Genomic DNA, 13908 nt, shown 5'->3' with positions numbered 1-13908 from the left:
ACATCAGTTGTTGACATGTGTCTGACATCAGTTGTTGACATGTGTCTGACATCAATTGTTGACATGTGTCTGACATTTGTTTGTTGACATGTGTCTGTTATCAGTTTGTTGACATGTGTCTGACATCAATTGTTGACATGTGTCTGACATCAGTATGTTGACATGTGTCTGACATCAATTCTTGACATGTGTCTGACATCAGTATGTTGACATGTGTCTGACATTTGTTGACATGTGTCTGACATTAGTATGTTGACATGTGTCTGACATTTGTTGACATGTGTCTGACATCAGTTTGTTGACATGTGTCTGACATCAGTTTGTTGACATGTGTCTGACATCAGTTTGTTGACATGTGTCTGACATCAGTTGTTGACATGTGTCTGACATCTTTGTTGACATGTGTCTGACATCAGTTTGTTGACATGTGTGTGACATTTGTTGTCCAGGAGAAGAGCTCCAGCATCCCAGACGACCTGGGCAGGGACTACAACTCTACCCTCACCTTCCTCAAGAAACACGAGGCCTTTGAAAATGAACTTGTGGCCTTAGAAGGACAGGTAAGCCATCAACTTACACAGTGTTTTACAATAGGTCAAACTTGACACAAGTCTCTGATTGAACTCTTAACCTTTGCTACAGCTTCAGGTCTTGATGGACGACTCCAAGCGCCTGCAAGAAGACTACCCTGGGGAAAATGCTGACCAAATCGCCCAGCTGCAATCAGCTGTCATTGATGACTGGGCAGAGTTACAGACCAAAGCTGACCAGAGGAAGATCATGCTGCTGGCAGCTGCAGATCTGCACAAGTTCCTGGCCAGTGTAAGTGGCCACCACATTTTAACTACAGCAGACATTCATTAGACTTAGATGGTCTGGAATAAATCAACAACAAAATAAAAACAAGACAAAATAAAGACCCACTGAACTACTTAGAAAGAATATTATGAAAACATTATTTTTTAAAAATTATCTGATCTAAAAACACAACACACAACCCAATTAATATCAAAATTAAACTAAAAACACAACACACAACCCAAATTAATATCAATATAAAAACAAGCCTGTGACATAATTGAGACTCTTATTAAGTGCTGATCTCAATTTTTCTTTACTTCCCTTGTGTATACTTGTGTAGGCCCGTGATCTACTGGGTTGGGCCAAGGAAACAGAACGTGAAATGAAGATTGACCACAATGTACGAGACGTCAATGCTGCAGACATGCTGAGACAAAGACACGAAGAAATCCGTGCTGAGATCGAGGCTAGGCAAGACACATTTGATGCTGTCATCAACGCTGGCTTCACACTCATCACCAACAACCACTACGCTAGGGATGAGGTGGGTACCATCAGTCACACATCACCATCTATCAGGGATAGTCCAACATTCAGTATCTTTTCAATTTGTCACTCAGATAATATCTAAAGTGTGTAGTCCAACATTTGGTGTCTGTTTCTCACCCAGATAAAATCTAAAGTGTGTAGTCCAACATTTAGTGTCTGTTTCTCACCCAGATAAAATCTAAAGTATGTAGTCAAACATTTAGTATCTGTCACCCAGATTAAATCTAAAGTGTGTAGTCCAACATTTAGTATCTGTCACCCAGATAAAATCTAAAGTGTGTAGTCCAACATTTAGTGTCTGTTTCTCACCCAGATAAAATCTAAAGTATGTAGTCAAACATTTAGTATCTGTCACCCAGATAAAATCTAAAGTGTGTAGTCCAACATTTAGTATCTGTCACACAGATAAAATCTAAAGTGTGTAGTCCAACATTTAGTATCTGTTTGTCACCCAGATAAAATCTAAAGTGAAAGAGGTTGAAGATGCCAGGGAGAGGCTACAAAATATCTGGATTGAAAGAAAAGATCTGTACGACCAGGTGTATGACCTCAACATATTCCTGAGAGATACAGAGCTGCTAAACAGGATCAGCGCAACACAGGAGGTAAGTTTAGTACATTGGTCAGTCAGTGGTCACACAGCTAAGTTTGGTACATTGGTCAGTCAGTGGTCACACAGGTAAGTTTGGTACATTGGTACACAAATCTTCACACTCGGCTTGTACTGTTTATCTAGGTTTACCTGAGCAGCCCAGACCTAGGGGAGAGTGTGGAGCAGGTGGAGACACTGAGCAGGAAACACGAGGCTTTTGAAAAGGTTTTGGATGTCCAGAAGGACAAGTTGAAGAGTGTGACAGAGCACGGTCAGCAGTTGATTGACACGGAACATTTCCAGGCTAGTCATGTCAAGCAGACAATGGCAGATATTAAGGCCAGGTATGGTCAGTTGTATGTTGTATGTTGTATGGTGTGGTTAGTTATATGTTGTCTGGTGTGGTCAGTTGTATGTTGTCTGGTGTGGTCAGTTGTACGTTGTCTGGTGTGGTCAGCTTTATGTTGTCTGGTGTGGTCAGCTTTATGTTGTCTGGTGTGGTCAGCTTTATGTTGTATGGTGTGGTCAGTTGTATGTTGTCTGGTGTGGTCAGCTTTATGTTGTATGGTGTGGTCAGTTGTATGTTGTCTGGTGTGGTCAGCTTTATGTTGTCTGGTGTGGTCAGCTTTATGTTGTCTGGTGTGGTCAGCTTTATGTTGTATGGTGTGGTCAGTTGTATGTTGTCTGGTGTGGTCAGTTGTATGTTGTCTGGTGTGGTCAGCTTTATGTTGTATGGTGTGGTCAGTTGTATGTTGTCTGGTGTGGTCAGCTTTATGTTGTATGGTGTGGTCAGTTGTATGTTGTCTGGTTTGCATATTTCCTGTTTTAAAGTTGTGTTTTATCCTAGTATTTGTGACAGATACACAGATATTGCCATTTAGATTTCTTAAAATATAAAATTTTGTTTTGTTAACTCTACAATAAATGAATGTTTGACATCTTGATAATTAGAAGACACAATAAATGAATGTTTAACATCTTGATAATTAGACGACACAATAAATGAATGTTTGACATCTTGATAATTAGACGACACAATAAATGAATGTTTAACATCTTGATAATTAGACGACACAATAAATGAATGTTTGACATCTTGATAATTAGAAGACACAATAAATGAATGTTTAACATCTTGATAATTAGAAGACACAATAAATGAATGTTTAACATCTTGATAATTAGACGACACAATAAATGAATGTTTGACATCTTGATAATTAGACGACACAATAAATGAATGTTTAACATCTTGATAATTAGACGACACAATAAATGAATGTTTGACATCTTGATAATTAGACGACACAATAAATGAATGTTTAACATCTTGATAATTAGACGACACAATAAATGAATGTTTGACATCTTGATAATTAGAAGACACAATAAATGAATGTTTAACATCTTGATAATTAGAAGACACAATAAATGAATGTTTAACATCTTGATAATTAGACGACACAATAAATGAATGTTTGACATCTTGATAATTAGACGACACAATAAATGAATGTTTGACATCTTGATAATTAGACAACACAATAAATGAATGTTTGACATCTTGATAATTAGACGACACAATAAATGAATGTTTAACATCTTGATAATTAGACCACACAATAAATGAATGTTTAACATCTTGATAATTAGAAGACACAATAAATGAATGTTTGACATCTTGATAATTAGATGACACAATAAATGAATGTTTGACATCTTGATAATTAGACGACACAATAAATGAATGTTTAACATCTTGATAATTAGAAGACACAATAAATGAATGTCTGACATCTTGATAATTAGACGAAAGAACATCCATGAGGAGTCAGCCATAAAGAAAGGCAAGCTGCAAGACTCACTGTTGTACCAGCAGTTTTGTAGAGATGAGAACGAGGTTTGTTGGTTGACCTTTTTCATCTATTGTTTACATCTTTTACTACTACTTTGTGTTTCGTTTACAACAAGTATCTGTGGATGAAAAAGTTCAGTCAAGTAATTTTACTTCTCCAGGCTGAGCATTGGATCAATGAGAGGCTCCACGTTGCCTACGAGGATGACTTTAAAGATGTGACTGACCTGTACGATAAAATGAAGAAGTTACAAAAACACCAAGCTTTCCATGGCGAGATAGTGGCAAACACTGATCGCATTAACAGCATTATAGCGGTAGGTTTTAGTGCCAACATTGAACTTCTAGGGTTTTAGTTATGGCAATGAACCTCAAGGTTTAGTAAGATCTTTGAACCCCTAGGTTTAGAGAGAGCATTGTTTGATTTTGTTTCCATGTAAGAGAGATGACAATAATAATGTTTTAAAGGTCGGAGAACTTCTAATCAAGAAACAACACCGAGAACAAAAGGAGATAAAAAAATCAATTCAGGGTTTATCTGGCAAGTGGAGTGAACTGCTGGCAGCCTCAGCCAACAGGGGGAAGGGCCTGGAGGAGGCTAAGGACATTCTGGAGTTCATGGAGCAGGTGGACAAGGTCCTGCTCTGGGTCAAGGAGAAGGTCAGTGCTTTCTTCAGGCTGGTCATGTAGAACAACATGACATCCATACCATTTAGAGCAACATGACAGCCATGACATTTAGAGCAACATGAAAGCCATGACATTTAGAGCAACATGAAAGCCATGACATTTAGAGCAACATGAAAGCCATGACATTTAGAGCAACATGAAAGCCATGAAATTTAGAGCAACATGAAAGCCATGACATTTAGAGCAACATGAAAGCCATGACATTTAGAGCAACATGAAAGCCATGAAATTTAGAGCAACATGAAAGCCATGACATTTAGAACAAAATGACAGCCATGACATATAGAAAGATGACATCAATTATGTAGCATGCTAAAGCTCTGATGGCAGCAAACATTATTGAAGTGCTCTAGGACTTTTGTCCAGCAACTTAGAAAAACGTTCAGCCCTTGAGAGCAGTTCAATAATGTGTGTAGTCTGGACCCTGAGAATGGGCTGCAAGTTGAACCCAATGTTTTTAAAGTCCTGTCTTGTCCCGCAGGAGTCCTTGGTCCAACAGAACGACCTGGGCAGGGACTACGAACATTGTCTGGAGCTGCAGAAGAAGGTCAACAATCTGGAGTCAGCAGTAGGTGGACCTTTTTAATTAGCACATCATTCATTTATACATAATTATTTCAACATTCCTATCTTAGAATTATATTAAAATATAAGCTATATATACATGTTTACATTTTTGTAGTCAAATGTCAGTTACCTGATTGTATATCAATAGCTAGCACTAGTTGTGTACTTATGGCCAACAGGGTATCACTGTGGATGAGAAGAGAATCCAGGCCATTAACAACCTTGCTGACAGGCTGATAGCTCAAGGTCGCACTGACACTCAGCAGGTCAAAGAAAAACGAGCCGACATGAACAAAAAGTAAGTTGTTCAAGTCAGAGGCGTAGCGATGGGGGGGGGGGGGGGGGGGGCAGTGGAGTACATATGTCCCCGGGCGCCGACCTTAGGGGCGCCAAAATGGGTTGTAAAAACAAATTAAAATGTCATTTTAGCTGCCAGGAAGGGTCGCTACGCCTCTGGTTCAAGTTCTAGATTAAACATTATATCTGGACTTTATGATCAAATGTGAACTAATTTAAGTTGTTCAAGTTCTGGATTAAACCTATCAGGTAACGTTGTATTATTTCCCTGCATATGTCCAGCTATTAAGGAGCAGGATATTACCCCATGTCCAGTTCCCCTAGTCATCAGCTTCAATTACATTACCTACAGATCTGTTACCCCTCCCCCCCATATATTTTACCCCCTCCCTGATTACAAATTAAACCAAATCCTAATTTTAAGCATAATACTAAGCTAAAGATGATATAGGGCTAGAGTTAGTCTTAGGTTTAGGGTCTTAGAATTTTCTGGAAGGAATAAGCTTTTTCATACTTTGCCAGTTACCTTGTTAGGCATTATATAAAATAGCTTGGCAAAGTATGCAATACAATTATTTTAGTCACTTGATGAGTGCTGTCTTTCTACATATGCTGGTATCTGTAAAATATGTAGAGAGGGGATTGACAGTGGGGGTGGGGGGGAGTGTGTCTTAGACCCATCACACTTCACTAACTGACACTTGGTCAGTGTGTCTTAGACCTACCACAATAGACCAACTGACACTTGGTCAGTGTGTCTTAGACCTACCACATTAGACCAACTGACACTTGGTCAGTGTGTCTTAGACCTACCACATTAGACCAACTGACACTTGGTCAGTGTGTCTTAGACCTACCACATTAGACCAACTGACACTTGGTCAGTGTGTCCTAGACCCACCACAGTTGACAAACTGACACTTGGTCAGTGTGTCCTAGACCCACCACAGTTGACCAACTGACACTAGTATCACCTGTGTATCACCTGTGTATCACCTGTATATCTCCTGTGTATCACCTATGTATCACCTGTGTATCACCTGTGACCAGGTGGCAGAACCTGCAGGGTGCCCTCAACGACTACAAAGCCCGCCTGTCCGCTGCGCTGGAAATCCATGGCTTCATCCGAGATGTGGATGACATCAATGGACGCATCCATGAGAAGGCCCAGCTCTTGTCAAATGAGGACCTGGGCAAAGACCTGCAGGCTGTTGAGGCCCTACAGAGGAAACAGGAGGAGGTGGAGAGGGACATGACAGCCTTACAGAACCAATTAGAGGTTTCTATTGCACTTTAAACTTTTCACAAGCCAAATCTAATTTTTTGTTGAAATGTTCATAAACTCACAAACCAAATCTAATTTTTGTGTTGGTGTATTTGTCATCTCACAAACCAAACCTAATTTTACTTTTGTTGTGTTTAGAAACTTGAGAGCCAGGCAAACAAACTGAAGCAGACGTACAAAGACCGAGCCAAAGAAATAGAGTTGAAGAAACAGGAGGCTGAAGACAACTGGGAGAGACTGGAAGATTTAGCAGACGCCAGGTTTGTCCTGCCACCTGTTTGGTTTTAAATAAGCTGCTTCTAACATTTAAGTTTCCATGGTGATGATGTATGTTAAGTTCTCATCATTTACTTGAAATATTTTTTCTCTTTTAAAAGGAAAGCCAAACTGGCAGCGTCATACAAACTACAGAAGTTCCTGTCAGATGCCAGAGAACTGGTAACCATTTCTTTTCTGTCTTTAGAAGAATTATTTTATTTTAATTTATACAATAAATTATGGAATTACTTAAAAATAAATCTTTGTCCATCAGATGGGCTGGTCGAATGACATGACCAGTAAAATGAACGCCCAGGAGCTGGCCAAGGATGTGTCTGAGGCAGAAAACATGCTGCAGATGCACAACGAAAGAAAGGTTTGCCTCACCTCACTCATTTGTTGTCCTGACTAAATATCTTCACTCATTTGTTGCCCTGACTAAATATCTTCACTCATTTGTTGTCCTGACTAAATATCTTCACTCATTTGTTGTCCTGACTAAATATCTTCACTCATTTGTTGTCCTGACTAAATATCTTCACTCATTTGTTGTCCTGATTAAATATCTTCACTCATTTGTTGTCCTGACTAAATATCTTCACTCATTTGTTGTCCTGACTAAATATCTTCACTCATTTCTTGTCCTGACTAAATATCTTCACTCATTTGTTGCCCTGACTAAATATCTTCACTCATTTGTTGTCCTGACTAAATATCTCCACTCATTTGTTGTCCTGATTAAATATCTTCACTCATTTGTTGTCCTGACTAAATATCTTCACTCATTTGTTGTCCTGACTAAATATCTTCACTCATTTGTTGTCCTGACTAAATATCTTCACTCATTTGTTGTCCTGACTAAATATCTTCACTCATTTGTTGTCCTGACTAAATATCTTCACTCATTTGTTGTCCTGACTAAATATCTTCACTCATTTGTTGTCCTGACTAAATATCTTCACTCATTTGTTGTCCAGACGAAATATCTTCACTCATTTGTTGTCCATACTTAATATCTTCACTCATTTGTTGTCCTGACTAAATATCTTCACTCATTTGTTGTCCTGACTAAATATCTTCACTCATTTGTTGTCCTGACTAAATATCTTCACTAATTTGTTGTCCAGACTAAATATCTTCACTCATTTGTTGTCCTGACTAAATATCTTCACTCATTTGTTGTCCTGACTAAGTGGCCTTTCATTAAATCAATGCCAGTAACTACTAACCAACAACCACTGACCATCAGCATAAAATGATTGAGGAAAAATTACATGTCAACAAACTAAAAAGTGTGACTTTCTTCTAGGCTGAAATTGAAGGCCGTAAAGCCCACTTTGCCAGAATCAAGGAAGATGGCAACAATTTAATCAACAGTAAACATTATGCCAGTGAGGAGATACAGAAGGTGGTCAAGCAGCTGGACACAACCAGGCTTACCCTCTCTGGTGCTTGGGAGAAGAGGAACAACCTGCTGACCCAGTGTCATAACCTGCAGGTAACACACAACACACTGACCAGTACCACAACACACACAACACACTGACCAGTGCCACAACACACACAACACACTGACCAGTGTCACAACACACACAACACACTGACCAGTAACACAAGACACTGACCAGTAACACAGTCTGTTCACACATGTTCATTAAATTACACATTTATTTTAAACTAGCCAAGGTAACAACACTGAAATGTAACAACTTAGCTACAGCAGGTTCTGTGTTGTTTGTGTTTTCAGATCTTCAAGGAGACAGCTGAGCAAGCTGAGGCTTGGATAGGGACAAAAGAAGCTTTCCTGGCTAATGAGGATGTTGGGGTAGGGTGGGGTTTTCATTGCTCAAATGTTAAGATCATTCATTTATTGTAGGGTGGGGTTTTTATTGCTCAAATGTTAAGATCATTAGTTCACTGGTGAAATCAGTTAAAATTTGTGTCAGCTGGTATTCTACAGACCACATTACTTACATTTTATTTTGTGTAGAACACACTGTACAGTGTTGAAAGCTTGATAAAGAAACAAGAAAACTTTGAGAAAACCACCAGAGCCCAAGAAGACAGGGTAGAAGAGCTGAAGCAGTTTGCCTCTGACCTGTGTGCTGACCAGCACTACGCCACTGATGAGATCAACGCACGCTGCCAGCAAGTCCTCAACAGGAGGAAACGGATGTGGGAATCTTCTGAGGCTCGCAAGAAGAAGTTAATAGACTCTCGGAACTACCAGCTCTTCCTCAGGAACCTCTATGATGTAAGCTCTATTTATTTTTTACTTGATGGGCTGGGATGTATGAAGCCTGCAGTGGGTACATTAGTATGTAATTATAATTAAACCAAATTTATGCAATGCCCCCCCCCCCCACCCCCCTTGATGTCAACGTTCCCTGCCAGGTGGCCAGCTGGATCAATGAGAAGCTGCAAGTGGCTCTGGACGAGTCCTACAGGGACCCTACCAACCTCCAGGCCAAGCTGCAGAAACACTCGGCGTTTGAGGCGGAGCTGTCTGCAAACAGAAACAGGGTGGACGCCATTGTAGAGGTGGGTGTCATGTTTTGTTATTGTAGAGGTGGGTGTCATGTTTTGTTATTGTAGAGGTGGGTGTCATGTTTTGTTATTGTAGAGGTGGGTGTCATGTTTTGTTATTGTAGAGGTGGGTGTCATGTTTTATTATATAAGAGGTGGGTGTCATGTTATGTTATTGTAGAGGTGGGTGTCATGTTTTGTTATTGTAGAGGTGGGTGTCATGTTTTATTATATAAGAGGTGGGTGTCATGTTATGTTATTGTAGAGGTGGGTGTCATGTTTTGTTATTGTAGAGGTGGGTGTCATGTTTTGTTATTGTAGAGGTGGGTGTCATGTTTTGTTATACTAGAGGTGGGTGTCATGTTTTGTTATTGTAGAGGTGGGTGTCATGTTATGTTATTGTAGAGGTGGGTGTCATGTTTTGTTATTGTAGAGGTGGGTGTCATGTTTTGTTATTGTAGAGGTGGGTGTCATGTTTTGTTATTGTAGAGGTGGGTGTCATGTTTTGTTATTGTAGAGGTGGGTGTCATGTTATGTTATTGTAGAGGTGGGTGTCATGTTTTGTTATTGTAGAGGTGGGTGTCATGTTTTGTTATTGTAGAGGTGGGTGTCATGTTATGTTATTGTAGAGGTGGGTGTCATGTATTGTTATTGTAGAGGTGGGTGTCATGTTTTGTTATTGTAGAGGTGGGTGTCATGTTTTGTTATGGTAGAGGTGGGTGTCATGTTTTGTTATTGTAGAGGTGTGTGTCATGTTTTGTTATTGTAGAGGTGGGTGTCATGTTTTGTTATTGTAGAGGTGGGTGTCATGTTTTGTTATACTAGAGGTGTGTGTCATGTTTTGTTATACTAGAGGTGGGTGTCATGTTATGTTATTGTAGAGGTGGGTGTCATGTTTTGTTATGGTAGAGGTGGGTGTCATGTTTTGTTATGGTAGAGGTGGATGTCATGTTTTGTTATACTAGAGGTGGGTGTCATGTTTTGTTATTGTAGAGGTGGGTGTCATGTTTTGTTATTGTAGAGGTGGGTGTCATGTTATGTTATTGTAGAGGTGGGTGTCATGTTTTGTTATACTAGAGGTGGGTGTCATGTTTTGTTATTGTAGAGGTGGGTGTCATGTTTTGTTATTGTAGAGGTGGGTGTCATGTTTTGTTATTGTAGAGGTGGGTGTCATGTTTTGTTATTGTAGAGGTAGGTGTCATGTTTTGTTATTGTAGAGGTGGGTGTCATGTTATGTTATTGTAGAGGTGGGTGTCATGTTTTGTTATTGTAGAGGTGGGTGTCATGTTTTGTTATTGTAGAGGTGGGTGTAATGTTTTGTTATTGTAGAGGTGGGTGTCATGTTTTGTTATTGTAGAGGTGGGTATCATGTTTTGTTATTGTAGAGGTGGGTGTCATGTTATGTTATTGTAGAGGTGGGTGTCATGTTTTGTTATTGTAGAGGTGGGTGTCATGTTTTGTTATTGTAGAGGTGGGTGTCATGTTTTGTTATACTAGAGGTGGGTGTCATGTTTTGTTATTGTAGAGGTGGGTGTCATGTTATGTTATTGTAGAGGTGGGTGTCATGTTTTGTTATTGTAGAGGTGGGTGTCATGTTTTGTTATTGTAGAGGTGGGTGTCATGTTTTGTTATTGTAGAGGTGGGTGTCATGTTTTGTTATTGTAGAGGTGGGTGTCATGTTATGTTATTGTAGAGGTGGGTGTCATGTTTTGTTATTGTAGAGGTGGGTGTCATGTTTTGTTATTGTAGAGGTGGGTGTCATGTTATGTTATTGTAGAGGTGGGTGTCATGTATTGTTATTGTAGAGGTGGGTGTCATGTTTTGTTATTGTAGAGGTGGGTGTCATGTTTTGTTATGGTAGAGGTGGGTGTCATGTTTTGTTATTGTAGAGGTGTGTGTCATGTTTTGTTATTGTAGAGGTGGGTGTCATGTTTTGTTATTGTAGAGGTGGGTGTCATGTTTTGTTATACTAGAGGTGTGTGTCATGTTTTGTTATACTAGAGGTGGGTGTCATGTTATGTTATTGTAGAGGTGGGTGTCATGTTTTGTTATGGTAGAGGTGGGTGTCATGTTTTGTTATGGTAGAGGTGGATGTCATGTTTTGTTATACTAGAGGTGGGTGTCATGTTTTGTTATTGTAGAGGTGGGTGTCATGTTTTGTTATTGTAGAGGTGGGTGTCATGTTATGTTATTGTAGAGGTGGGTGTCATGTTTTGTTATACTAGAGGTGGGTGTCATGTTTTGTTATTGTAGAGGTGGGTGTCATGTTTTGTTATTGTAGAGGTGGGTGTCATGTTTTGTTATTGTAGAGGTGGGTGTCATGTTTTGTTATTGTAGAGGTAGGTGTCATGTTTTGTTATTGTAGAGGTGGGTGTCATGTTATGTTATTGTAGAGGTGGGTGTCATGTTTTGTTATTGTAGAGGTGGGTGTCATGTTTTGTTATTGTAGAGGTGGGTGTAATGTTTTGTTATTGTAGAGGTGGGTGTCATGTTTTGTTATTGTAGAGGTGGGTATCATGTTTTGTTATTGTAGAGGTGGGTGTCATGTTATGTTATTGTAGAGGTGGGTGTCATGTTTTGTTATTGTAGAGGTGGGTGTCATGTTTTGTTATTGTAGAGGTGGGTGTCATGTTTTGTTATACTAGAGGTGGGTGTCATGTTTTGTTATTGTAGAGGTGGGTGTCATGTTATGTTATTGTAGAGGTGTGTGTCATGTTTTGTTATTGTAGAGGTGGGTGTCATGTTTTGTTAGTGTAGAGGTGGGTGTCATGTTTTGTTATTGTAGAGGTGTGTGTCATGTTTTGTTATTGTAGAGGTGGGTGTCATGTTTTGTTATTGTAGAGGTGGGTGTCATGTTTTGTTATTGTAGAGGTGGGTATCATATCGAGATGTCATTGATAGGTTGGGGTAGAGGGTTTGTTTCTTAAAAATTGTCCAACAAATTAGACCTGACAGTGCTGTTATCTAATACAGGAAGGCCGGGGGTTGAAAGAAGAGAAACATTATGCCAGTTTGGACATTCAGAAAAAGTTGGAAGAGCTCGAGTTGTCCTGGCAGTCCCTGATTGCTGCAAGTGCTGATAAAAAGGACAGGCTGCAGGACGCCTACCAGGCCCTGCTCTTCAACAGGTAAAGGAACCTCAGGGTAGATGTTTGACCAGTTAGATGACCTTATCAGATACTTGACCAGCTAGATGACCCTATCAGATACTTGACCAGCTAGATGACCCTATCAGATACTTGACCAGCTAGATGACCCTATCAGATACTTGACCAGCTAGATGACCCTATCAGATACTTGACCAGCTAGATAACCCTATCAGATACTTGACCAGCTAGATGACCCTATCAGATACTTGACCAGCTAGATGACCCTATCAGATACTTGACCACTAACTTTGTGCTCACAGAGTGGTATCAGACCTAGCAGTGTGGATGGAGGAAGTAGAAAACCACCTGATGTCAGAGGATCATGGGAAAGATCTCAGCTCTGTCAACAGTTTACTCAACAAACATCAGGTCAGTCAACATTTAGCCCAACAAACATCAGGTCAGTCAACAGTTTACTCAACAAACATCAGGTCAGTCAACAGTGTACTCAACAAACATCAGGTCAGTCAACAGTTTACTCAACAAACATCAGGTCAGTCAACATTTAGCCCAACAAACATCAGGTCAGTCAACAGTTTACTCAACAAACATCAGGTCAGTCAACATTTAGCCCAACAAACATCAGGTCAGTCAACAGTTTACTCAACAAACATCAGGTCAGTCAACATTTAGCCCACTAAACATCAAGTCAGTCAACATTTAGCCCAACAAACATCAGGTCAGTCAACATTTAGCCCAACAAACATCAGGTCAGTCAACATTTAGCCCAACAAACATCAGGTCAGTCAACATTTAGCCCACTAAACATCAGGTCAGTCAACATTTAGCCCAACAAACATCAGGTCAGTCAACATTTAGCCCAACAAACACCAGACAGTCAACATTTAGCCCAACAAACATCAGGTCAGTCAACAGTTTACTCAACAAACATCAGGTCTGTCAGCATTTAGCCCACTAAACATCAGGTCAGTCAACATTTAGCCCAACAAACATCAGGTCAGTCAACAGTTTACTCAACAAACATCAGGTCAGTCAACATTTAGCCCAATAAACATCAGGTCAGTCAACAGTTTACTCAACAAACATCAGGTCAGTCAACATTTAGCCCAATAAACATCAGGTCAGTATCTGTTGTATTAAAATATAAAACTAAATATCACAAGTAACATGTGTTTATCTGATTGACCACCTCAGCAACTAGAACAGGACATCGCGTCCCACAAAGAGAAGGTGACCGATGTGATGGACGCTGCTCAAGTTTTTAAAGAAAGTAAACATTTCATGAACAAGGAGCTACAGGCAAGGGCAAGGGAGATCTCAGACAAGTGAGTTGTGTCAGGGCTCTGTGTCAGCTCTAGGGCTCTGTGTCAGCTCTAGG

General features: G+C 39.8%; 1 protein-coding gene across 7 annotated transcripts in view; it reads left to right on the top strand.

Moving 5' to 3' along the window:
* Positions 1–13908, top strand: part of LOC131935564 (spectrin alpha chain, non-erythrocytic 1) — a 126937-nt gene that overhangs the window by 79321 nt on the left and 33708 nt on the right. For all 7 annotated transcript variants that reach the window (XM_059292030.1, XM_059292031.1, XM_059292029.1 and 4 more), the window contains 21 exons: positions 450–560; positions 643–822; positions 1142–1345; positions 1806–1955; positions 2087–2286; positions 3752–3842; positions 3959–4114; positions 4266–4457; positions 4969–5055; positions 5234–5352; positions 6402–6630; positions 6775–6896; positions 7014–7074; positions 7169–7270; positions 8204–8392; positions 8642–8719; positions 8885–9148; positions 9289–9435; positions 12394–12548; positions 12830–12938; positions 13725–13855. In XM_059292030.1, the coding sequence (XP_059148013.1) occupies positions 450–560; positions 643–822; positions 1142–1345; positions 1806–1955; positions 2087–2286; positions 3752–3842; positions 3959–4114; positions 4266–4457; positions 4969–5055; positions 5234–5352; positions 6402–6630; positions 6775–6896; positions 7014–7074; positions 7169–7270; positions 8204–8392; positions 8642–8719; positions 8885–9148; positions 9289–9435; positions 12394–12548; positions 12830–12938; positions 13725–13855 (3077 nt within the window). The remainder of the gene's footprint in view (positions 1–449; positions 561–642; positions 823–1141; positions 1346–1805; positions 1956–2086; positions 2287–3751; positions 3843–3958; positions 4115–4265; positions 4458–4968; positions 5056–5233; positions 5353–6401; positions 6631–6774; positions 6897–7013; positions 7075–7168; positions 7271–8203; positions 8393–8641; positions 8720–8884; positions 9149–9288; positions 9436–12393; positions 12549–12829; positions 12939–13724; positions 13856–13908) is intronic.

This window comes from Physella acuta, unplaced genomic scaffold (assembly GCF_028476545.2).
Source record: "Physella acuta isolate Inbredline_101_S28 unplaced genomic scaffold, ASM2847654v3 ptg000148l, whole genome shotgun sequence".
Taxonomy (NCBI): domain Eukaryota; kingdom Metazoa; phylum Mollusca; class Gastropoda; family Physidae; genus Physella; species Physella acuta.
The sequence above is the reverse complement of the archived record's forward strand: the minus strand, read 5'-3'. Positions and strand labels throughout refer to the sequence as shown.